The sequence below is a fragment of the Lynx rufus genome, unplaced genomic scaffold (assembly GCF_022079265.1).
Source record: "Lynx rufus isolate CCGP_SWC_20201006 ecotype Redwood Valley unplaced genomic scaffold, mLynRuf1.p SCAF_13, whole genome shotgun sequence".
Classification (NCBI taxonomy): Eukaryota; Metazoa; Chordata; class Mammalia; order Carnivora; family Felidae; genus Lynx; species Lynx rufus.
The window spans coordinates 32,881,934-32,905,054 of record NW_025814827.1 but is presented as its reverse complement, the minus strand read 5'-3'; the positions used below and the strand labels follow the sequence as shown (position 1 = coordinate 32,905,054).

The following is a 23,121-nucleotide window of genomic DNA, read 5'->3' as shown; positions in this document are numbered from 1 at the left end:
TATAGGGGTGCATGTGTCCCTTTGTATAGTATTTTTGTATTTTTTGGGTAAATACCAGTAGTATGATTTCTGGATAATAGGGTAGTTCTATTTTTAACTTTTTGAGGAACCTCCATACTATTTTCCAGAGTGGCTGCACTAGTTTGCATCACCAACAGTGCAAGAAGGTTCCTTTTTTCCCCCCCACATCATCTTCAACCCTTGTTTCTTGTGTTTTTGATTTTAGCCATTCTGACAGGTGTGAGGTGATATCTCATTGTAGTTTTGATAGCATTTCCCTGATGATGAGTGATGTTGAGCATCTTTTCATGGTCTGTGGGCCATGGTCTGTATGTCTTCTCTGGAGAAATGTCTGTTCATGTCTTCTGCCCATTCTTTAATTGGATTATTGGTTTTTGGGTGTTGAGTTGTATCAGTTCTTTATATATTTTGGATACTAACCCCTTTATTGGATAGGTCATCTGCAGTTATCTTCTCCCATTCAGTAAATTGCCTTTTCAGTTTGCAGTGCAGAAATTTTTTATTGTACTTTTATTTTTACATTTGAAAATTTTTTTTAATGTTTATTTATTTTTGAGACAGAGAGAGACAGCATGAACGGGGGAGGGTCAGGGAGAGAGGGAGACACAGAATCTGAAGCAGGCTCCAGGCTTTGAGCTGTCAGCACAGATCCCAACGCAGGGCTCAAACTCAGGGACTGCGAGATCATGACCTGAGCCGAAGTTGGATGCCCAACCGACTGAGTCACCCAGGTGCCCCACTGTATTTTTATTTTTAAAAAATATTTAATTTGAGAGAAAGAGAACGTGAGCAAGAGAGGGGCAGAGAGAGGGAGAGTGAGAATCCCATGCAGGTTCCACACTTAGCAGAGAGATTGCCGTGGGGCTCTATCTTCACGACCACAAGATTATGACCTGAGCCAAAATCATAAGTTGGTTGCTCAACGAACTGAGCCACCCAGATGCCTGCAGAAACTTTTTATTTTGATGTAGTCCCAGTAGTTTACTTTTTGTTATTTCCCTTGCCTCAAGAGACATATATAGAAAAGTTTTGCGACAGCTGATAATTACTGCTTTTATTGTCTTCAAGGATTTTTATGGTTTTAGGTCTTAACATAATTTAGGTCTTTAATCCATTTTGAGTTTACTTTTGTTTGTGATGTAGTTTAGGAAAGTGGTCCAGTTTCATTCTTTGACATGTAGCTGTCTATGTGTTTTTATGTCAGCACCATACTGTGTTAATTACTACTGCTTTGTAGTATAACTTGAAATCTGGAATTATGATACATCTAGTTTTTTTTTTTTTTCTTTTTTTTTTTTAATTAAAATTTTTTTCTTTTCTTTTTTATTTTTTAAAATTTACATCCAAATTAGCATATAGTGCAACAATGATTTCAGGAGTAGATTCCTTAATGCCACTTATCCATTTAGCCCATCCCCCCCCCACAACCCCTCCAGTAACCCTCAGTTCTCCACGTTTATGAGTCTCTTCTGTTTTGTCTCCCTCCCTGTTTTTATATTATTTTTGTTTCCCTTCCCTATGTTCATCTGTTTTGTTTCTTACAGTCCTCATATGAGTGAAGTCATATGATTTTTATCTTTCTCTAATTTCACTTAGCATAGTACCCTCCAGTTCCATCCACATAGTTGCAAATGGCAAGATTTCATTCTTTTTGATTGCCGAGTTATACTCCATTGTATATGTATATACCACATCTTCTTTATCTGTTCATCCATCGATGGACATTTGGGCTCTTCCCATATTTTGGCTATTGTTGATAGTGCTGCTATCAACATGGGGGTGCATGTGTCCCTTTGAAACAGCACACCTGTGTCCTGTGGATAAATGCCTAGTAGTGTAATTGCTGAGTCATAGGGTAGTTCTATTTTTAGTTTTTTGAGGAACCTCCATACTGTTTTCCAGAGTGGCTGCACCAGCTTGCATTCCCACTTAATTAAAAAATTTTTAATGTTTATTTATTTATTTTGAGAGAGTGTGTGGGAACTGGGGGCAGGGGCAGAGAGAGAGAGAGAGAGAGAGAGAGAGAGAGAGAGAGAGAGAGAAAGAGAATATGAATGAATTCCAAGCAGGCTCTGTGTGCCATTGTAGAGGCCAATGTGGGGCTCTAAGTCAGGAACTGTGAGATCCATGACCTGAGCTGAAATCAAGAGTTAGATGCTTTCACCTCTTTGGTTAAGTTTATTCCTAGATATTGCATTGTTTTTGGTGCAAATGGAAGTGGATTTGTTGTCTTTTTTTAAAAAATGTTTTATTTATTTCTGAGAGAGCCCAAGCAGGGGAGGGGCTGAGAGAGAGACAGGGACAGAGGATCTGAAGCAGGTTCTGTGCTGACAGCAATGAGCCTGATATGGGGCTCAAACTCACAAACCACGAGATCATGACCTGAGCCAAAATCAGACTTTCAACTGACTGAGCCACCCGGGTGCCCCTGGATTCCTCTTCTCAATTTCACTTTCTGCTGCTTCATTAGTATTATATAGGAATGCAACAGTTTTCTCTACATTGGTTTTGTATTTTGTGACTTGACTAAAATCACTTATTAGTTCTAGTAATTTTTTGATGAAGTCCTTTGGTTTTTTATATATAGTATCATGTCATCTGCATATAGTGAAACTTTTATTTTTTCTTTACCAATTTGACTGCCCTTCCTTCCTTCCTTCCTTCCTTCCTTCCTTCCTTCCTTCCTTCCTTCCTTCCTTTTTTTAAATTTTTTCTTTATTCTTGAGAGAGAGATAGGGTGTGAGCAGGGGAGGAGCATAGAGAGAGGGAGACACAGAATCGGAAGCAGTTTCCAGGCTCTGAGCTGTCAGCACAGAGCCTGATGTGGGGCTCAAACTTACTGCGAGATCATGACCTGGCTGAAGTCGGACGCTTAACCTACTGCGCCACCCAGGCGCCCAGACTGCCTTTTATTTCTTTTTTTTTTTTTTTTCAACGTTTATTTATTTTTGGGACAGAGAGAGACAGAGCATGAACGGGGGAGGGGCAGAGAGAGAGGGAGACACAGAATCGGAAACAGGCTCCAGGCTCTGAGCCATCAGCCCAGAGCCCGACGCGGGGCTCGAACTCCCGGACCGCGAGATCGTGACCTGGCTGAAGTTGGACGCTTAACCGACTGCGCCACCCAGGCGCCCCGTTTCTAAAAAAATTTTTTTAATGTTTATTTTTGAGAGAGAGAGAGAGACCAAGTGTGAATGGGGAAGAGGCAGAGAGAGAGGGAGACACAGAATCTAAGCAGGCTTCATTCAGTATTTGAACTGTCAGCTCAGAGCCTGATGCAGGGCTTGAACCCATGAACCTGAGATCATGACCCGAGCCAAAGTTGAACGCTTAACCAACTGAGCCACCCAGGTGCCCCAGCGGCCTTTTATTTCTTTATTTTACTTAATTGCTGTGGCTAAGACTAGGACTTCTAGCACCAAGTTGAATAAAAGTGGTGAGAGTGGACCTCCTTGTCTTGTTCATCACCTAAGGGGAAAAGCTCTCAATTTTCCACCAATGAGTACGATATTGGCTATGGGTTTTTCATATAAGGCCTTTATTATGAGATATGTTCCCCCTAGATGTACTTTGCTGTGAGTTTTTGTCATGAATAGATGTTGTACTTTGTGAAATGTTTTTTCTGCATCTTTTGAAATGATCATAATGGATTTCGTCCTTTGTCTTATTGATGTGATGTATCATGTTGATTGGTTTGCAAATATTGAGCCACCTTTACATCCTGGGAATAAATTCCCACGTGACCGTGGTTTATGTTTGTTTTCAGTATATCATCTGATTCTGTTTGTTAATACTTTGTTGAGGACTTTTGCAACTGTATTCATGAGACAGATTGGCCTGTAGTTCTTTTTTCTGTGGTATCTTTATCTGGTTTTAGTATCAGGGTGGTAATTGACTTCATAGAATGAATTTGAAAGTTTTCCTTTCTCTTATATTTTTTGGAATAGTTTGAAAAGAATTAGCATTAAGTCTTTAAACATTTGGTAGAATTAGCCAGTGAAGCTATCTGGTCCTGAATTTTAGTTTTTTGGGAGTATTTTGATTACTGATTGACTTTCATTGCAGTTAACTGGGTTTTTAAAATTTTCTATTTCTTTCTGCTTTAGTTTTGGTAGGTTACACATTTCTAGGAATTTATCCGTTTCTTATAAGTTGTCCCATTTGTTGTCAAGTAAGTTTTCATAATATTCTGATACAGTTGTTTGTATTTTTGTGGTGTTGATTGTTACTTATCCCCTTTAATCAGTTTTGCTTATTTGGGTCATTTTTTAATTTTTTTATTTTTTAAATGAGTCTTGCTAGAGGTTTATGAGTTTTGTTGATCTTTTCAAAGAATCAGGTCTTGGCTTCATTGGTCTGTTCTTTTGTTTTTTTTTTGTTTTTTTTTGTTTTTTTTTTTTGAGTTTCTTTGTCATTTATTTTCTGCTCTATTCTTTCTTATTTCCTTCCTTTTGCTAGGTTGGGTTTTATATGTTGTTCTTTTTCTAGCTCCTCTAGGTGTAAAAGTTAGATTGTTTGAGATTTTTCTTCTTGAGGTAGACCCGTGTTCCTATAAACTTCCCTCTTAGAACTGCTTTTGGTGTACATTCCAGATTTTGGACCACGCTGTTATACTGGATGTTTGAATTATTTTGAAAACCTGATTCGGGTGGGGATCAGGTGAATGTTCAACTTAGAGCTCTCAGCCAACAAAATTATAAATCAAGTATGTGCTTAAAGATATTTTATGGGGCGCCTGGGTGGCTCAGTTGGTTGAGTGTCCAACTTTGGCCCAGGTCATGATGTCACCGGTTTGTGAATTTGAGCCCCGCATCGGGCTCTGTGCTGATAGCTCAGAGCCTGGAGCTTGCTTCAGATTCTGTGTCTCCCTTTCTCTTTCTCTGCCCCTCCCCTGCTCGTGCTCTGTCTCTAAGAAGTAATAAATAATGTTAAAAAACAAAACAAAAAAAGATATATTAAAACATACAATGATGTATGAGGTTGGCTTCTTAGAAACTTCTTGGAATTTCTTGAAGTTGTGCTTTGGAAAATGAAAAAGAAATTCAAGAAGCAGGAGATGACCTTTAGTGAAGAATAGACCCCGTCTAAGATGGGAAAAATGATATTAGGATGACAACTACATAGGAAGACAAGGAAGCAATTAGTCTGATATAAAGTGGAAAATAGTAAGATGCTGAGAAAACTATCTTTAAGGAGGTAATTGATTATTTTAAGAAATAATATGGTTAAGGCATGCCTGGGTGTTTCCATTGGTTAACTGTCCAACTCTTGATGTTGGCTCAGGTCAAGATCTCATGATTCAGGAGATTGAGCCCGAAGTTGGGCTCTGTGCTGACAGCATGGAGCCTGCTTGAGATTCTCTTTCTCTTTCTCTATCTCTCTGCCCTGCCGCTGCTTGCACTCTCTCTCAAAATAAAAAATAACTTGGATAATTCATTGTTAGGTGAAGGTCATGCAAATGATTTAACATTTGAAAATAAACAGTATAGTTCATCATTACCATAACATACTTAAAAAAAAAAAGATATATTATCATTTCAGTAGATATTTTAAGGAAACGCAATTAACACTGGAAGTTAAAGTTTGTATAGGAAAATTATGGTTCCACTATAAATCAGTAATTTTTTTTCTTTTTAAGTTTATTTCTTTTTGAGAGAATGAGAGCATGTGCACACCAGTGGCAGGGGAGGGGCAGAGAGGGAGGGAGACAGAGAACCATAAGCAGGCTGCACACTCACAGGGCTCTATCTCACAAACCATGAGATCATCACCTAAGTTGAAACCAAGAGTCAGTCACTTAATGGGCTGAGCCACTCAGACTCCCCTAAATCAGTATATTTTTTGGTAGAATTTTGAGCAGTCTGGAAGGATAGAGGAAAACGGAATCTGTTCATCTGGATCAGGTGAACAAATTTAGTAATATAGAAGTACATTTCCTCCGCTAAGGGATCAGTCACGTTAGTTGACTCTGCAAGGATTAATCACATAGGCATACTTTTGTAAGCTAATTGATTTTTTTGTTTGTTTTTAGAATTGATATAAATGAATATCTGGAAGTCTAAATACAGTTTTAGAACAGAAATTAGCAATATAAAGTAAAAGTGTAGCAGACACAAGTTGAGAGTTTTAGGAAGCTAATTTCCTTATCTTTCATCACACTGAGTCTTTAGCTACTGCTAAATCATGAAGTTGAGGACAAAATGTTTAGGATTACTGAAATAACCACCAAAACGGAACACAAATGTAAAAGTAATCACTTGTAGGGATGTGACACTGGGTATGGTGTAAGACTTGTTTTTCATTTTTGTTTCCTTTTGTACAGTTTGAGATTTTTCATGTTTATGTATTCATTCTGTAGCTAATGTATAAGTTAAAAGTTAATATTTACAATGCATGAAATTGAGGCATTTAATAATACATTTTTTCCCCTTGTAGTAGACTTAAAGATTTTCTGCTAATATTGGTCCATTAATCCATTGGTGTGAACAGAGGGAAATTACCATTATTAAACAGTCTTTATGCAGAGCACTTGATAGGGTTTATATCATTTAAATCTTGCAACCTTTTATAAGAAGGTTTTTTCCATTTTACAGATACACTAATTGAGTGCTTAGGGAGTTTATGTAACTCCTTCCCCAAGGTCACCTTGGTTTTAAGGGAGTGGTAGAGATTTGAACCCAAGTTTATCTGGCTTAAAAGTCTTCATGTTTTTTTCCTACTGTATGCAGTATGATTTTTGAAATTTGGCCTTCACTTGATTATCATATATTTATGCTTTTGTTTGGTCAAAAAATGCTGATGATGTGAAGGTACTGTGCTTAGTTAGCTACTGTGGGTGGTACCAAGAGAAAGGATAAACATGGCATTCCTGCTTTCTTAGCCCACCCAGAGTTTTGTTGGAGATGTGTATCTACAAGTTACCTATGTAAAGGGAAGATCAATAAAATTGCTATCTGTAGCCAGACTGATTAGGAAAAAAGAACACACAAATTACCAGTATCAGAAATGATAAATGATATTACTTACAGACATTCAAAGTTTAATAAAGGAACAATTTTATGACAGTAAGTTAGATGAAATGGACACGTTTTTTGAAAGACACAAAGCTACCATACTCACTTAAGAAATAAGTAACTCCCTGCCCCCATACTTGTGAACTTGTAGGGAAAAAGTCTACAGTAACGACTCTAGGTCCAGATCCGTTCACTGATGAATTGTCAAAACATTCAGGAAGAAGTAATGCCCATCTTATACAAATGCTTTCATAAAGTTATCTCATTCCATGAGACCCTGAAACTAAAACCAGCAAAAGACATTACAAGGAAATGGCAGAGTAATCTCTCTCATGAACATATGTAAAGATTATAAATTCAGTTTTAGCACATACAATCCAGGAATGTATTTAAAGGACAGTATATCCTGATCAAGTGGGATTTACCCCAGGCTTGCAAGGTTGATTATCCATTTGAAAATAATCAGTGTTGTTCACCATTACCGTAATAGACTTAAAAAGTGTTTGGGGGGGGGCATATTAACATTTCAATAGATATTTTCACAACTTAACAAACTCAGTTGACAAATTTCTGGTAAAAATTCTTAAGCACATTAGGAATAGAAGGAAACTTCCATAGTCTGATAAAGAGCAGCTATGAAAACCTGTACAAGCAACATATTAATCATGAAAGAGTGCTTTTTTCCAGTGATTAGAAATGATGAAGAATGTCTTCTTTTGCCTTGTCTATTTAATATCATATTGGAGGACTCAGCCAGTGGTGTAAGGCATGAAATAGAAAATGTATCCAGATTGGAAAGGAAAAAGTAAAATTGGCTTTATTCATAGACAGGAAAATCCTAAGGAATCTACAAAAAACCTATTAGAACTGTGTTAGTTTAGCGAGTTTGTAGCATACAGTAGTATCAGTAGACTGTATATTTATATATATGGTAGTAACAACTGGAAATTGAAATAAAAAGTACCATTTAGAATAGCATCCAAACAACTCAAACATTTAAATATGAAGCTGACAAAAGTTGCCTAAGACTTTTTTACTAAAAACTGGAAAACCTTGTTGAGAGGACTTTTAAAAGACCTAAATAAATGGAGGGGTAGACTGTTGTTATACATCCGAAAACTCTTTTGGTAAGATAGACTTTTCCACAAATTAATATTTAAATTTGATGCTATTCCAGTCAAAATCCCAGCAGGCTTTTCTTGTTAGAAATTTGCAACTTGTTTATAAAATTTATATGGAAAAGTAAAGTATTTAGAATAGTCATTTGATAAACAATTTTGATAAAGGCAGACATAGTTGGTAGACTTAGACTATCTGATTTTAAGACTTACTGTAAAGCTGAAAAGTAATTTGGGTAAAAAAAGACATAAGGATCAGTGGAACAGAAGAGAGAATTCAAAAGTTGTTACACAAAAATACAAGACCAATGAGTTTTTGACACAATTCCGAGTCCTTTTAATGAGGAAATAAGGATCTTCCCAACAGGTGGATCTGGAGCAATTAATTGGATAGCTAGAAACAGCCCTTCCCTGCCTCCAAAAATAAAAAGAGAACCTCAATCATAACTTTACATTATAGATAAAAATTAGCTCAAGATCTAAAAGTTAATGTCTTAAATTAAATATAAGTGCTTTAAGCTATACGATGTCTAAAAGAAAATAAAGGGAAAAAATCCTTTGTGACCTGTGGCTCATAAAGATGTTTAGAATAGGACATCAAAACCACAATTGTAAATGTCAAAAAGTGTAATGAAATTGAAAAAACTTGCTCTTCAGAAGGTCTGTTCAATAAAAGAGAAGCCATAAACTAAGAGAAATACTATAAAAAACATGCAGCCAACATAGGACATGTATTTATAATAAAGAATTCTTTTTTTTTTTTTTTCAACGTTTATTTATTTTTGGGACAGAGAGAGACAGAGCATGAACGGGGGAGGGGCAGAGAGAGAGGGAGACACAGAATCGGAAACAGGCTCTAGGCTCTGAGCCATCAGCTCAGAGCCCGACGCGGGGCTCGAACTCACGGACCATGAGATCGTGACCTGGCTGAAGTCGGACGCTCAACCGACTGCGCCACCCAGGCGCCCCTATAATAAAGAATTCTTAAAACTCATTCAGAATACTTAAAAAACTCAGTAAGAAGGCAGTCAGCAGAATTTAAAAAATAGAAAATTGAAACACTTAACAGCAGATATATAGACACTAGATCAAGCACGTGAAAAGATGGTTGTCATCAGTCATCATTAGGAAAATGCTGATTAAAACCATAAGGTAGCCCTCCTCCCTGATCAACAGATAGCTACATCCTCTGGTGTAGTGACAGCTGTGTCCCCAAGACAGGTTGGGAAAAGTCAGTGTAAACAGGTATCAGAGGGCCTCCTTTCAAGGGCAACCTGGGCTATACTGAGGGCCAGATTGTTTTCTGCAACTTTAACCCTCACACCCACTCTTCCACCTTTGATGCTACGGGTAACATTGCCATGATTGACCGCTTTGCCAGACTCATTTCCTGTTACGAGAATAAATTTGGCTACGGTAACTGAGTGGTAGACGTTATGGTCTGCATGGCTTCTAAGGAGTAAGAGCCTCCTGGACCAATAGCTCCAGCAAGATCTAGAAAAGAGAGGTGGGGAATCCTTGCCCCAGCTCATCCCTCAAGATGCTGAGAATCTCCCGATACCTGTACAATTTCCACCTCTGATCCCCCGAAGAAGAGGAGGGGCTTAGGGAATCCCTACCATGTTATATACTGTGTTATATATATTAAAGCCTATTGTACCCAGCCAGAAAAAAAACCTACAAGGAGATCCTACCATATACCACTAACTGGCTAATGTTACAAAGAGTGACCATCCCAAATGTTGATGAAAATATAAGCCTTTGGAACTCTTGTGCATAACTGGTGGGAATGTAAAATGGTACAGTCACTTTGGAAAACAGTTTGCTAGTTTCTTAGAATGTTAAAAATATGTCAAACAATGGAGTCATTTCATTTGTATGTATTTACTTAACAGAAGTGAAAGTGTATGTCACATGAAGTCTTGTACATAGGTATTCATAACTGCTTTATCTGTAATAGCAAGAACATTGAAAACAACCTAGGTGTTCATCAACAGGTTAATGGATAAAGACATTGGTATAGATAGAAACAATGGAATCTTACTCAGCAATAAGATGAAAAACTATTGATACACACTCAGGAACAAGATCAATCTTAGACTAATTACACTGAATGATAAGCACTTGGCTTCAATCTCACCCCCTAAAGTTAACATTTTTATTACATCTGTGTAAAAAAGAAATAGAAACTAATACATAGATTAGTGGTTGCCTGGACAATGGTTAGGATGGATGTTGGACTCAGAGGGAAAGATGGAGGGATTACAAAGAAGTTACCCAATTACAGTTACAAGGAATTCTTGGAGGTGTGATGGTTGCCTTCACTATCTTCATTGCAGTGATGGTTTCACAGGAGTATATGTATGTCACAGTTCATCATGTTGTATATGTGGTACTAAATTTATCAATAAAACTGTAAAAAAAATAGGTTTACTTATATAGGAGTATTGAAGTCTGTTGAATACTGAAAAATGGAATTTATTGTACAATCTATGTTAAAGTTTTATATACCTTTACGAATGGGTACCGTGTTATTTAAAATGATGTAGATTATTTCAAAACACATTAACAACATGAAAGAAATTTTATATCAGGAAATGCTGTAAAGCTGATGAAAGTTCAACATCCATTAAAAAAATATATATATTTTTTAAAGTTTATTTATTTTGGGCCGCCTGGGTGGTGCAGTCGGTTAAGTGTCCGACTTCAGCCAGGTCACGATCTCGCGGTCCGTGAGTTCGAGCCCCGCGTCGGGCTCTAGGCTGATGGCTCAGAGCCTGGAGCCTGTTTCCGATTCTGTGTCTCCCTCTCTCTCTGCCCCTCCCCCGTTCATGCTCTGTCTCTCTCTGTCCCAAAAATAAATAAACGTTGGAAAAAAAAAATTAAAGTTTATTTATTTTGAGAGAGCGTGCACACATGCAATCAGGGGACAGGCAGATAGAGTGTGGAAGAGAGAGAGAATCCCAAGCAGGCTCCATACTGTCTGTGCAGAGCCTGCCATGGGGCTCCCATCTCACAAACCGTGAGATCATGACTTGAGCCGTGATCAAGAGTTGGACACTCAACTGACTGAGCCACCCAGGCACACCTCTGTTTTTATTTATTTTTATGGTGATAGAATGCACTCAACATAAACTTTACCATCTTAACCAGTTTTAAATGCACAGTTCAGTGGTACTACATATACTCACACTGTTGTGTAACAAGCATTATCACTGTAACTTTCCTTATGTTTTGAAGCTGAAACTGAACGCTTTAAAAGAATAATTCCTGGGGTGCCTGGGTGGCGCAGTCGGTTAAGCGTCCGACTTCAGCCAGGTCACGATCTCGCGGTCCGTGAGTTCGAGCCCCGCGTCGGGCTCTGGGCTGATGGCTCAGAGCCTGGAGCCTGCTTTGAATTCTGTGTCTCCCTCTCTCTCTGCCCCTCCCCCGTTCATGCTCTGTCTCTCTCTGTCCCAAAAATAAATAAACGTTGAAAAAAAAAAAAAGTGGACACTTGTAAAGCCATTAAAAAAAAAAAAGAATAATTCCCCATTTCCCTCTTCCCCCAACCCCTGGCAAACACCATTTTACTTTTTGTCTTTATGATATTTGGCTACTTTTAGTACTTAATCTAAGTGTAATCATTCAATATTTGTCTTTTTGTGATTGGAACACTGGACATTTGAATCTAATAATGTGGTAACTCTGGAATCAGATTCTCCTCCTTTCCCAGGGTTTGTTTATTTTGTTACTGCTTTTGTTTTGTTTTGATTGTTGTAGGTAGTCTGTGCTAATGATCATCTTGAAGTATATGTAAACTTGTGTTTTCAGATCTTCTCTGAGCCTTTTTGTTGGCATGCATAGTCACTATCTAATTTTTCTTGTATTTGCAGTTGATTTTGAATGTCCTTGTCTTTAATATCTGGCTCTTCAAAGGGGAAAAAGTGAAAATTGATGGGGGCGAAGGGTGCTGGTTCCTTGGAAGTCACTTAAGACAGAAGAGGAAGGGCTTGCAGTATTGCGGGCAGGTGCAACAATAGTGGCTGCCTACCTATCTCTTTGCACCTCTGATCAGAAGCAATCAGTGGTCAGAGCATAGACCCCTGATGGAGGATAGGACTCTCTTTGCCCACTCTGGCTCCCTCGAGCTTTGTGCAGGCTACTTCAGGAACACACGTGCCGCTGCCTGCTAAGTGACTGGACATGAATGAAGAGATAATGAAGATGGGGAATGGGCAGTTGCTGCTCTGCTAAGAACTGAAATTGACCACAGTTAAGGACCATTTACTGTCCCAAGTCTTGCCTCGGAAGTTGCAAGCCTCCAATAGACTCTAGGATTCCAGAATAGTTACATTAGGCAGATTTTGCCTGTGCAGTTGTTTATAAATGGGCAGATTTCCTGGTGCTACCTGTTCTTTCATCTTCCCAGAATCCTCTCAACATCCATTCTTTATTTTATTTTTTTTAATGTTTATTTTTGAGAGAGAGTGAGCGAGATTGTGAGTGGAGGAGGGGCAGAGAGAGAGAGACAGAGACAGAATCTGAAGCAGGCTCCAGGCTCTGAGGTGTTAGCACAGAGCCCGAAGCGGGTCTCGAACTCAGGAAACGTGAGATCATGACATGAGCCAAAGTTGGACGCTTAACCAACTGAGCCACCCAGGCACCCCTTAACATCCATTCTTGATTTTCAGGGGTGGGTAGCAAGTGAAACAATATTATAAAGATGTCACTTCTCATTTTTATTTGTAATTGCATTACAATCTAATCAAAATCTTGACAGTTTTTTATGTGAAACTTGAAAAGCCAGTTCTAAAATTTATATGGAAATGCAAAGGACCTAGAGATAGCCAGGGTAAAGCCAGGATAATCTTGAACAATGACAAGGTGGCAAAGTTTGCTGTATTGGATATCAAAACTAATAAAATGACCACATGTAGTACAGGGTGATGCTGGCTTGAGTATAAAGTAAATAGGTCAGTAGAACAGAATGGAGAGGATACAGTGGATTCAGATATATATATGGACACTTAATTTGGAGGAAATGGCAGAGGAATATGGAAAGGATGATCTTTTAAAACTGTAGTAGCCTCATTGAATATCCACATGGGAAAAAGCCAAAACTTCATTTATTTACTCATTATACATAAAAATAATGTCTGTGAGATTATAGACCTAATTGTGAAAAGCTAAATAATCCAACTCTTGTAATATACAAGAATATATGTATGATCTCACATTAGGGAAAGATTTCAGTATAATAGAAGAAAATAATCATTAAAGATTAATACATTTTATTAGTTAAAAATGAGAAATTCATGTCTTTAGGACGTTAATCAAGTGAAAATGTATGGTACAGTGAGAGAACAGATATTTGCAATATCTGACTAAGGACCTATGTCCAGAAAATGTAGAGATGTCTGTATATTAATGAGAGTTAAACAGTCCCATAAAAAATAGTCAAGGGGTGCCTGGGTGGCTCAGTTGGTTGAGCGTCCAACTTCGGCTCAGGTCATAATCTCTCAGCTCGTGAGTTCGAGCCCTGCATTGGGCTCTGTGCTAACAGCTCAGAGCCTGGAGCCTGCTTTGGATTCTGTGTGTCGCTCTCTTTCTGCTCCTAATGTCTCTCTCAAAAATAGACATTAAAAAAAAACTTTTTTTTTTTAAATAGTCAAGAGTTTTAGAGGTACTTCATAAAAAAGGATGTTGAACATCTCATTCTTGGTCAGAGAAATACAAAGCAAATCCACAGCAAGATTCCATGGCATGCCTGCCAGAATAGTTAAAATTAAAATTTTATGATGGAAATGTTAATTGGTATAACCACTTGGGAAAATAGTTTGGCAATATTTTCTAAAGTTGATGATTCACATGCCCTAGATTTAATTGTTTGCGAAGTAATCATCAGAAGTACTTTTTTTAGGATTGTTTGTGGTACCATGATTCATAGAAGCTAAAACATGAAAACAACCCCAGATATTTTAATAACATTAGAATGGATAATAGTATGAATAATCAGAGTAGTACATGACAGTAAAAATAATTACATAGGTAGCTGGAACAACATGGTTGCATTTTACAAATAATATGTTGGGCGAAGAGGAAGTGTAGGCAGAGTAATACATCTCTGTGGTCACATTTATATAACTTTCAAAATCGGGCAAAATTAAGCTGTGATATTTAGGGGTGTGTTATTTGGCTTGAAAAAGGAAAGTGGAGAGGAGGCTATCATGTAAGTGATTCTCTTATGGAAAGGAATTGTGACTGAGAAAGGTCATGCAAGAGCTCCTGGGGTTGTTGGCAGTATTTCATTTCTTGACCTGTATAGTGTTAACACAGGTATATATTTGTTAATATGTTTTAAGTTGTATATACTTTGTTTTTGCACTTAATTGGGTATTACATTTCACAATAAAAAGGTTTAAAACACATACAAAAATGGAGGGAGAGGAATATAGTATGCTGATTACTAGCATAGCAGTTTTCTAGGACTTCTGTATCTAAAACTGTTCATTTGTGGCGCAACTGCTATGGTCCCTGCTAAGAGTGACAGGAGGTAAGATACAATTCAAATGAAGTCCCATGTCTAAGAAGTTACTGTCAGTTTGACAAAACAGGTATGTGGTAAATATATAGATGTGTATTTACTGTAATTTTAAGTGCCACAGTAACAATTGTGCCATAATGTTTTAAGTGTCATGAAGAAAGGCTTATTGAGAACCTGGAAGACAGTGATAATGCTAGGAGACCTTGGTGAGGTAACATTAGGAGGTATTTGAATAGAAATTAGGGGATACGATACCACTTTTCTTGATAACAGGTTTCTGTTCTTGGCTCTGGATATATGCCATTCTGGTTCTCCCCTTAATTCTGCCTTTGGTAGCTCCTTTTCTCCTGAGTTTCAGGTGAAGGGTAGGAGGATCACTAGTATATTGTGAAGGGGAGCGGAGAAGTACTGTTATCTTGGATTCCAAGCTGTGTAAAGGAAGCAAGTGGACAGTGGGCTGATGAAGTATGAGGAATTGATTTGTTCTTTGTGGGGAGTCTGTCCATTTTCATGACGTCAGATGTAGTCTCTGCCATTGACAGTTCTGATTTTTTAAAGTTTTTATTTATTCATGTAAGGAATCTCTACACCCAATGTGAGGCACAGACTCACTACCCAGAGATCAAACTCATATGCTCTTGGGACTGAGCCAACCAGGTACCCCAGCATTTCTGATTTTTATTGTGTGCCCTATTTGATGATGTTGCTCGCACTTCAGTCTTTCGTGTCCTGAACAGAACTGAACTTTACCCTTCCCAATCAGCTCCTTTTATGAATTCTCTTGTTTACAATAAGCACACCATTTTCCCCTTTGTCTGCACTTCAGATTTTAGAGTTGTCTTCGATTTCTATGAGGAATTAAGATATCTTAAAATATTTTAAGAAGTTTCTTCTGAACTACTGTGCTACCTATTTTGTAGCCATTTTCAAAAGAAAAAGTTGAAATGGAACCTTAGTATAATCCTTACTTACAGAGGCTTTAAAAATCCTTAAAGAGATTGAAAGCTGTCAAAGTCTATAGTGTTTGCCCTGAAGGCACTTTTATTTTTATAATAGAATTAATATGTGTATGAAATAATTAGCAACACTAAACAATAAAGTTGTTATCAAATTAGTGGTATAGCCTTTGTAAATACCCATTTCCATTGTGAAGGCATCCCTGGTTACCCTTTTGAAAAGTGCAACACTCCTCCCTCAAAATACATAGTCCTACAATAATAATCACTATACATTACCACTTATTTCCTGTCTGCTTCCCCCCCCCCCATAAGCACTTACCACAACCCAGCATGTTTTCCTTATTAATCTTATTTATTGCCTGTCTCGCTGTCTTCCCCCAACTTAAATGTAAGCTCCATGAAGCCCAGGATTTTTGTCATTGTTGTTCATTATCGTACCTGCAAAGTCTGATACATAGTAGACATTGAAATACATGAATACTTGGGTGTTAGAAGCCTTTGTGAATTATGTGATAAATGAATGAGGTTATAATAGTTGGATAATAGATGTTACCTGAAACTGGGTTTGCCTCTTGTTGGTTGTCCACCCAAAAGACACAACCAGGCCAAAGAACAGGGAAAGAAAAGGTTTTACTTGTAACAGGTAAGGAGAACAGCAAGAGTATGTTTCCTAAAGTAGTGTCCACTCAAACAACAAAATTGGGTAAGTTTTAAGCTAAGGGCACATGCATATTTGTGGATGGGGCTTGACAAAGGAGAGTTCTGTATATAGAATTGGGGTAAAAGTCATCCTTCATGGACAGAATCCAGGTCCTAGTTGATTGAAGCCATGAGGGTCAGCAAGGGTTGGCATCATCAATTCTCTGCTCCAGTTAGTCCGCTTTCAGAGTGCTCAAAGGGGTTTAAATCCTGCAAAAACAACTCAAGAATGTGCTATAGGTCAATGTTTACTTTTGAAACAGCACTGAGAATTTTACCATTGATACAGTTCAGCTGTTTCCTGGTCTGGTAGAGACCAGCTTTTGCATTCACTTTGTTCCCTTAAAATCCTTAACTATGAGGTTTTTGCGTTTCTTTGTAATTCCAACCCCTAGGAAATTCTGCAAGAAGTGTGCATGGACAAGTAATGCTGATATGGCATAGATCACAAAAATGGGTGGGGCCCTAAAATGACTTATGTTAAGAAAGCCATGTCTGTTCTTTTTTCCTCCGGGATCCCTAACCTTATCTACCTACACAGAAACAGCTATAACTAGCTAAATAATTGGGTCAATCACTTTCTAGCTCTGAAGATTTTATTCTGTTTTAATCTCTCTACATACTCAACATTTTGTGGTTATGCTCTGAATGATGTTAGCCTTAGGAACCCTTTAGATAGTTGTTTTTTAGGGGAGTCTTAATATTCACAACAAATATACTTTATGAAATCAGGTTGCAATTTCGATTTCTGCTTTATTATGAAAGATAAATTGAGCTAAATACTTGATTTAAATTTTTTTTTAATGTTTATTTTTGAGGGGGAGAGGGGCAGAGAGAGAGGAAGACAAAATCTGAAGCATGCTCCAGGCTCTGAGCTGTCAGCACTCAGCCTGATATGGGGCTTGAACTCCTAAAACATGAGATCATAACCTGAGCCAAAGTCGGACGTTTAACTGTTGAACCGACTAAGGCACCCAGCCGCCCTGAGCTAAGTATTTGAATTAAATGTGAATGCGACTCAGTCACGTTTTATGTTACTGCAGGCAAAGATTTTGGATTTTAGGTTTGGAACCAGCTACATTCTCTCTGAGGACCGACCATTAAAATGCAAAATACAATTTTGGTTTCTCTACTGCTATCTTTGGGAATGGGAAGTTTGCTTAGAGAATAAAAGCTGGTTGCCTCTTAACCTAGATCCTCCATTTAATTTGATTAAGTAATGATACATGTTTTACTTTGTGTAGACCTTCTTGACAGTATGATTTCATCTCTGGTTCCATTGCTTTTCCATTGATCTATTTTTGCTTCTTTGCTGAGATCAGGCTGTCTTTTGAATACATGTTGTTACCAGAGGGCACAGTAACAAGCTGTGTCTCTGGAGCCAGATTGACTGGGTTTGATCCTGGTTCTGCCTCTTGTTGTTGGACTCCTGAACCTCAGCTTTGGCAAAATGGGAATAGTAATGTCTCTGGGGCTATTGTGACAATTAAGTGAGCTAAAACATAATTAAGTGTTTAGAATAGGTGTGGAGTAAGGTTCAATAAATATTTGTTTTATTTATAAAATTAAAGAGTGTAGTATAGAATGATTTTTCCAGGATAACAGAAGGCCTTTTCTGATCATGCTAAATCTAATAGCATCTGTTAACTCTTCATTCCTTACCCTGCTATATTTTTTGGTGTGGTGCTTACCGTTACTTGATATTAAATGTTAAATTTGTTTTCTCCTACTGGATTTCACACTCTGTGAGGGCAAGAACTTTGTTTTCCTCATAGCTACCTATGTTCACTCTAGTGCCTAAAACAGTATCTGACTTAAAATAGGTATTCAACAAATATTTGGTTAATAGATGGATAAATTAAGGTGTATGATGGCAACTAAAGATTTTTTTAGGGGGCATCTGTTAGGTTGTTTTCATGAGTTACTGCTTTCTGTGAGGTAGCACATTTTGTTTTGGCGGTGCCTGTGAACTTCTGTTGCCAAAGGCACCTGAAATCTCATTCTTCTTTTTGTTAAGCTATATGTGAAACAGAGCCTGAACAGCCCGTTCGACATTACCCGTTATGGGTGAAAGTAGAAGGTGAAGTAGATCCAGAGCCAGTTTATATCCCAACGCCTTCTGTCATTGAGCCGATGAAGCCGTTGTTGTTGCCTCAGCCAGAAGTTTTACCTACTACTGTGAAGGGCAAACTGCTCACTGGAATTAAACCTGCACGGGCATATACTCCCAAACCCAATCCTGTGGTAAGCCCAGAGTTTCATCTTTTATTGCAAGCTACAAAAATTGTTTGTAAAGGTAATGGATTTCAACCATATTTTTGGTTTATATTCTGTGAATCATTTTGCTTTCAAGTAATATGTCTGTGAGCCATCGGTCTTTCTGATTTAATCAGCCTAATTGCTGGCACAAAGATGTCATAAAAGTAGAGTGAATGGTAGTAATTCTTAAGGATAGCCAAATCTGTCTTCAAGAAGATCATAAAAAGTTGTGGGTTTTTTGTTTATTTTGTTTTGTTTTTAAACATGACCAGCAAATTTTTAAGGGAGAGGGAGAAAAAAAGCCTTCTGAAGAAACTTCTTATTCCAATAGTGTAGAATAATTAATTCAGAAATACTACATATTGTTAGTGGGAAAGCATTAAGAAAAGTTTTAAGAAATAACTCATCTTTTTAAGGCTATTTTTTTAATATACAGGTAACAGTAAAGTTCAAGATTTAAAATAATTGTTGGCATAGGACTATGAAGATTGATAGGTCAAAGAGCTGATGGTTCTGTTAAGAGCTTAAGCATTTGTGATTATTAAATCCATTTCAGTCTTCCCAGTCCATTAAATTGACGAAAGATGCTTTAGTACAATGCTATTCAGTGTGGTCTCTGTGCTGGTCTCAGTGCTGATCCAAAACTATTTGTTATGAGTGTGATGAAATACGTCTAGAAAATGAGAGTAAATATTTAGAAACTTAACAGCAACTTGATAGAGTAATTTTATGTGTATTAAATCTAATACTAAACAACTTGGGCTTGTATTTTGCGTGTCTTTTGTTTTTCTAGAAACTTATTTTACAAAAGGATCAGTCTGTGTTGGACTGGTAATTAAGAAATAATCCTTCATTGCAGATAATTGGAGAAGTGCTACTCTAATGGAATGTCACATTTCTTGATAAAGAATCAAATCCTTTCTGACTTTCCAAGATAAAGCCCATAATAACTGTACTTCTTAAAATTTGCATTTAAAAATTTCAAATGTTGTAACAGAAAGTTTAAAACATCCTTTTCCTTTTGGAGTCTAGCATATTTTTTTCCTCCAACATATGGAATGTTTTGTTGTATGGAATTTACAGATTCGGGAAGAGGACAAGGATCCAGTCTACTTGTACTTTGAAAGTATGATGACTTGTGCTCGTGTTCGAGTATACGAACGGAAAAAAGAGGAACAGAGACAACCGTCACCATCACCATCCCCATCGCAGCAACAGGGCTCATGTCAGTCTAGTCCCGAGAACTGTAGTGTAAAGGTGAATTACTTACTGCATAATTTGTCTTTTTAAGTTCCGTTACCCTGTTGCTGATATTAGAATTTACCTTGCTATCAGAATAATTTAGAGTAATTCTTGGAGGGCAGAGAAGTCTTACATGATGTGCTTATCAATTTGTTTCTCTGTGTATCTGTTCTAGAGAATAGTCCCTTAAAGTTATTTAAAGTACTAGTCTTTCTGATGAAGTAATTTTTAAAAGTTCAAACATTTGTTTTTTATTAAATTATTTATCTGTAATTACCTGGATTTATATCTTTCTGCATTAGTGAATTTTCTAAATAACTGAAACTTGTTCCATTAAACATTAAATAGTTTTCCTTCTTTACTGCAATACACTATAAAGTGTGGTGTAAATTTGATGACTCAGTCACTGTCACAGGACATTAGAGAGCAATACTTGTTTTTGTTGAGGGTTGTATAATATTGATAGTAATGCTGCTGTATATATAGATGTGAAGCTGTTGCCACTTAAAATCTTTCGCTGTTTCAGGCTTCTTTGAGGGATTTAATGTTTATGTTCTTGTCTCTATTGGTAAAATTATGTGTTGAAGTATTTGTGTTATTCCTTTCTTTAGGAGCCTGATTCTGAACAGCAGCCCTTGAAACCAATCACCTGTGACCTAGAGGATGATTCTGATAAATCGCAAGGTCTGTATGAAAATTAAGTCTCATTTTAGAGTAATTGTGGGTGGGGGGGGACATATACCAGAAGTACCAATCCAGAATATTTTTACCTACCCCCTTTTTTCTGTTAAAAATAGTTAAGTGTTTTCCTATTGTTTGGTCTGTTTATCACTCCTAAGAAAATTTATTCATGTTGATATGGTGGGTTGTTGCAAGAGACATTTAAGATGAGGTTTTTTAAACCTCTTTCCAAGCCTCAGCAACATTGGCATCATTATTGAAAATTTCCCTCAGGCTCTCAGTAGCTGCTACAGTGGGAGAAAGGAGGGAATATTACTGATTTATCTACCAAAGGCTAGAATTACTGTAATGGGAGGTAGTGGCTATGGCATTACCTACTTGTTTTTAGTTTTGCTTCTTAACACTTCAGACACTAGCAGCAGTACTTCCCAACGATTTTTTTTAAATGGCTTGATATACAAAACGATAATGTTTTTATGCCACATTGAGATATGTGGAAAAGACTGCTGGGGTGGAGAGAACCTGCTTGAGAACACAACCACCTTGAAGTCTGAGGGGATCTATATCCTGACATACTTGTAATGAGCACATTGGTTGGGAGGCTCTGCTGTAGAAATCTAGATGTCTAGTAAAACAGACATCCAGTTAACATGTTGCTATGAATATAAGTACCTGAATGATCTGCATACAATGTAGAAATGGTGCAGTCATATCTAAGAGGCACAGAAGTAATTCAGAAGTATTTGCAGTAGAAACTATAGGTAGACCACACTTGTTTTTTTTTTTTTTAAACTACAATATTCTCTCTTATGCTGTTCTTTAGGGTTGACTCTACCCATCACATGTTATAAAACATCTTGCAAGTATCTTTGCTTTGCTATATGGATAGCAGAACAGTAAACTATAAATATTCTTAACCTTGGTTATGGGTCATGCTTTGTTTGCAAGATAACACTTTCTTACATAATAGTCATGGCATTTTGAGCACCTGGGAGGCTCGGTTGGTTAAGCTTCTGACTCTTGGTTTTGTCTCAGGTCATGATCTCACAGTTTTAGGAGTTGAACCCTGTGTCAGGGTCTGCGCAGTGAGTTTGAACTCTGTGTTTGTCATTGCAGAGCCTGCTTGGGATTCTCCCTCTCTCTCTCTGCCCCTTTCCCTGCTTATGCTCCGTTTCTCTCAAAATAAAGACATAAACTTAAAAAAAAAAAAGTCACAGCTTTCAGAACAGCCTCAAGGTGGGACTCCCTTTTGTTTTTTGGAGACCGCAGGGGTCCCTGGGTGGCTCACTTGGTTAAGTGTCTGACTTCAGCTCAGGTCATGGTCTCACAGTTTGTGGGTTCAAGCCCTGCATAGGGCTCTGCACTGGTGGTGCGGAACCTGCTTGGGATTCTCTCTCCCTCTCTCTGTCTGCCCCTTGCCCGCTTGGGCATGCGTGCACTCACTCTTTCTCGCTCGCTCTCTCTCTCAAAGTAATCTTAAAAAAAAATTGTTGGTGGGGCGCCTGGGTGGCGCAGTCGGTTAAGCGTCCGACTTCAGCCAGGTCACGATCTCGCGGTCCGGGAGTTTGAGCCCCGCGTCGGGCTCTGGGCTGATGGCTCAGAGCCTGGAGCCTGTTTCCGATTCTGTGTCTCCCTCTCTCTCTGCCCCTCCCCCGTTCATGCTCTGTCTCTCTCTGTCCCAAAAATAAATAAACGTTGAAAAAAAAAATTGTTGGAGACCCCAGACAGCAGAGTATCTTATCATAGTCTAATTCTCTAAAATACTTCTTCTTCTTGGAAAAGTCCCAAATTTGTGAGTGTTAAATTACCACTGAAAGTACGTGGGATTCAGACACTGGGCAACTTGTTCAATTTCTGTGCCTTTGGCACTTTTCTGAGAACTCAGGGAAAATAAGAATTTTTCGAAGTTCAGTACAAAATTCTGTGATGCAGAAGTATCTTTCAATTCTTTATCAGAAAGAAGCTGGAAGTCTTCCTGCAATGAAGGAGAGTCCTCTACCTCCTATGTGCATCAGAGGTCACCAGGTGGTCCCACTAAACTGATAGAAATCATCTCAGACTGCAACTGGGAGGAGGATCGGAACAAGATTTTGAGCATCTTATCCCAGCACATCAATAGCAACATGCCACAATCACTTAAGGTGGGCAGCTTCATCATTGAGTTGGCTTCTCAGCGAAAGAGCCGGGGTGAGAAGAACCCTCCTGTTTATTCTTCTCGTGTGAAAATCTCTATGCCATCATGTCAAGACCAAGATGATGTGGCTGAGAAATCTGGATCAGAGACTCCTGATGGTCCATTATCCCCTGGGAAAATGGATGATATCTCTCCTGTGCAGACAGATGCCCTGGATTCAGTAAGGGAGAGATTACATGGAGGCAAAGGTCTGCCTTTTTATGCAGGGCTCTCTCCTGCAGGGAAGCTTGTGGCCTATAAGCGTAAACCCAGTTCAAGCACATCTGGGCTTATCCAGGTGAGAATTATCTTTAATCTGGATGTAGCACATTTTTTTACTTAGGTAACATCTTGATTTTTCAGAGCCCTTAGTGGGCTTTAAATCATTTATCTTTACATTTCCTGGGAACTGGGTGACAAAATCTTCTCT

At 38.1% G+C, this 23,121-nt stretch overlaps 1 protein-coding gene across 16 annotated transcripts in view; it reads left to right on the top strand.

Moving 5' to 3' along the window:
- The window catches only part of MGA (MAX dimerization protein MGA), a 103,191-nt gene that overhangs the window by 52,159 nt on the left and 27,911 nt on the right, over positions 1–23,121 (top strand). For 12 of the 16 annotated variants that reach the window (XM_047075275.1, XM_047075272.1, XM_047075267.1 and 9 more), the window contains exons 10-13: positions 18,354–18,580; positions 19,679–19,852; positions 20,449–20,521; positions 22,475–22,989. In XM_047075275.1, the coding sequence (XP_046931231.1) occupies positions 18,354–18,580; positions 19,679–19,852; positions 20,449–20,521; positions 22,475–22,989 (989 nt within the window). The remainder of the gene's footprint in view (positions 1–18,353; positions 18,581–19,678; positions 19,853–20,448; positions 20,522–22,474; positions 22,990–23,121) is intronic. The other 4 variants (XM_047075269.1, XM_047075268.1, XM_047075276.1 and 1 more) reach the window with 1 other exon arrangement.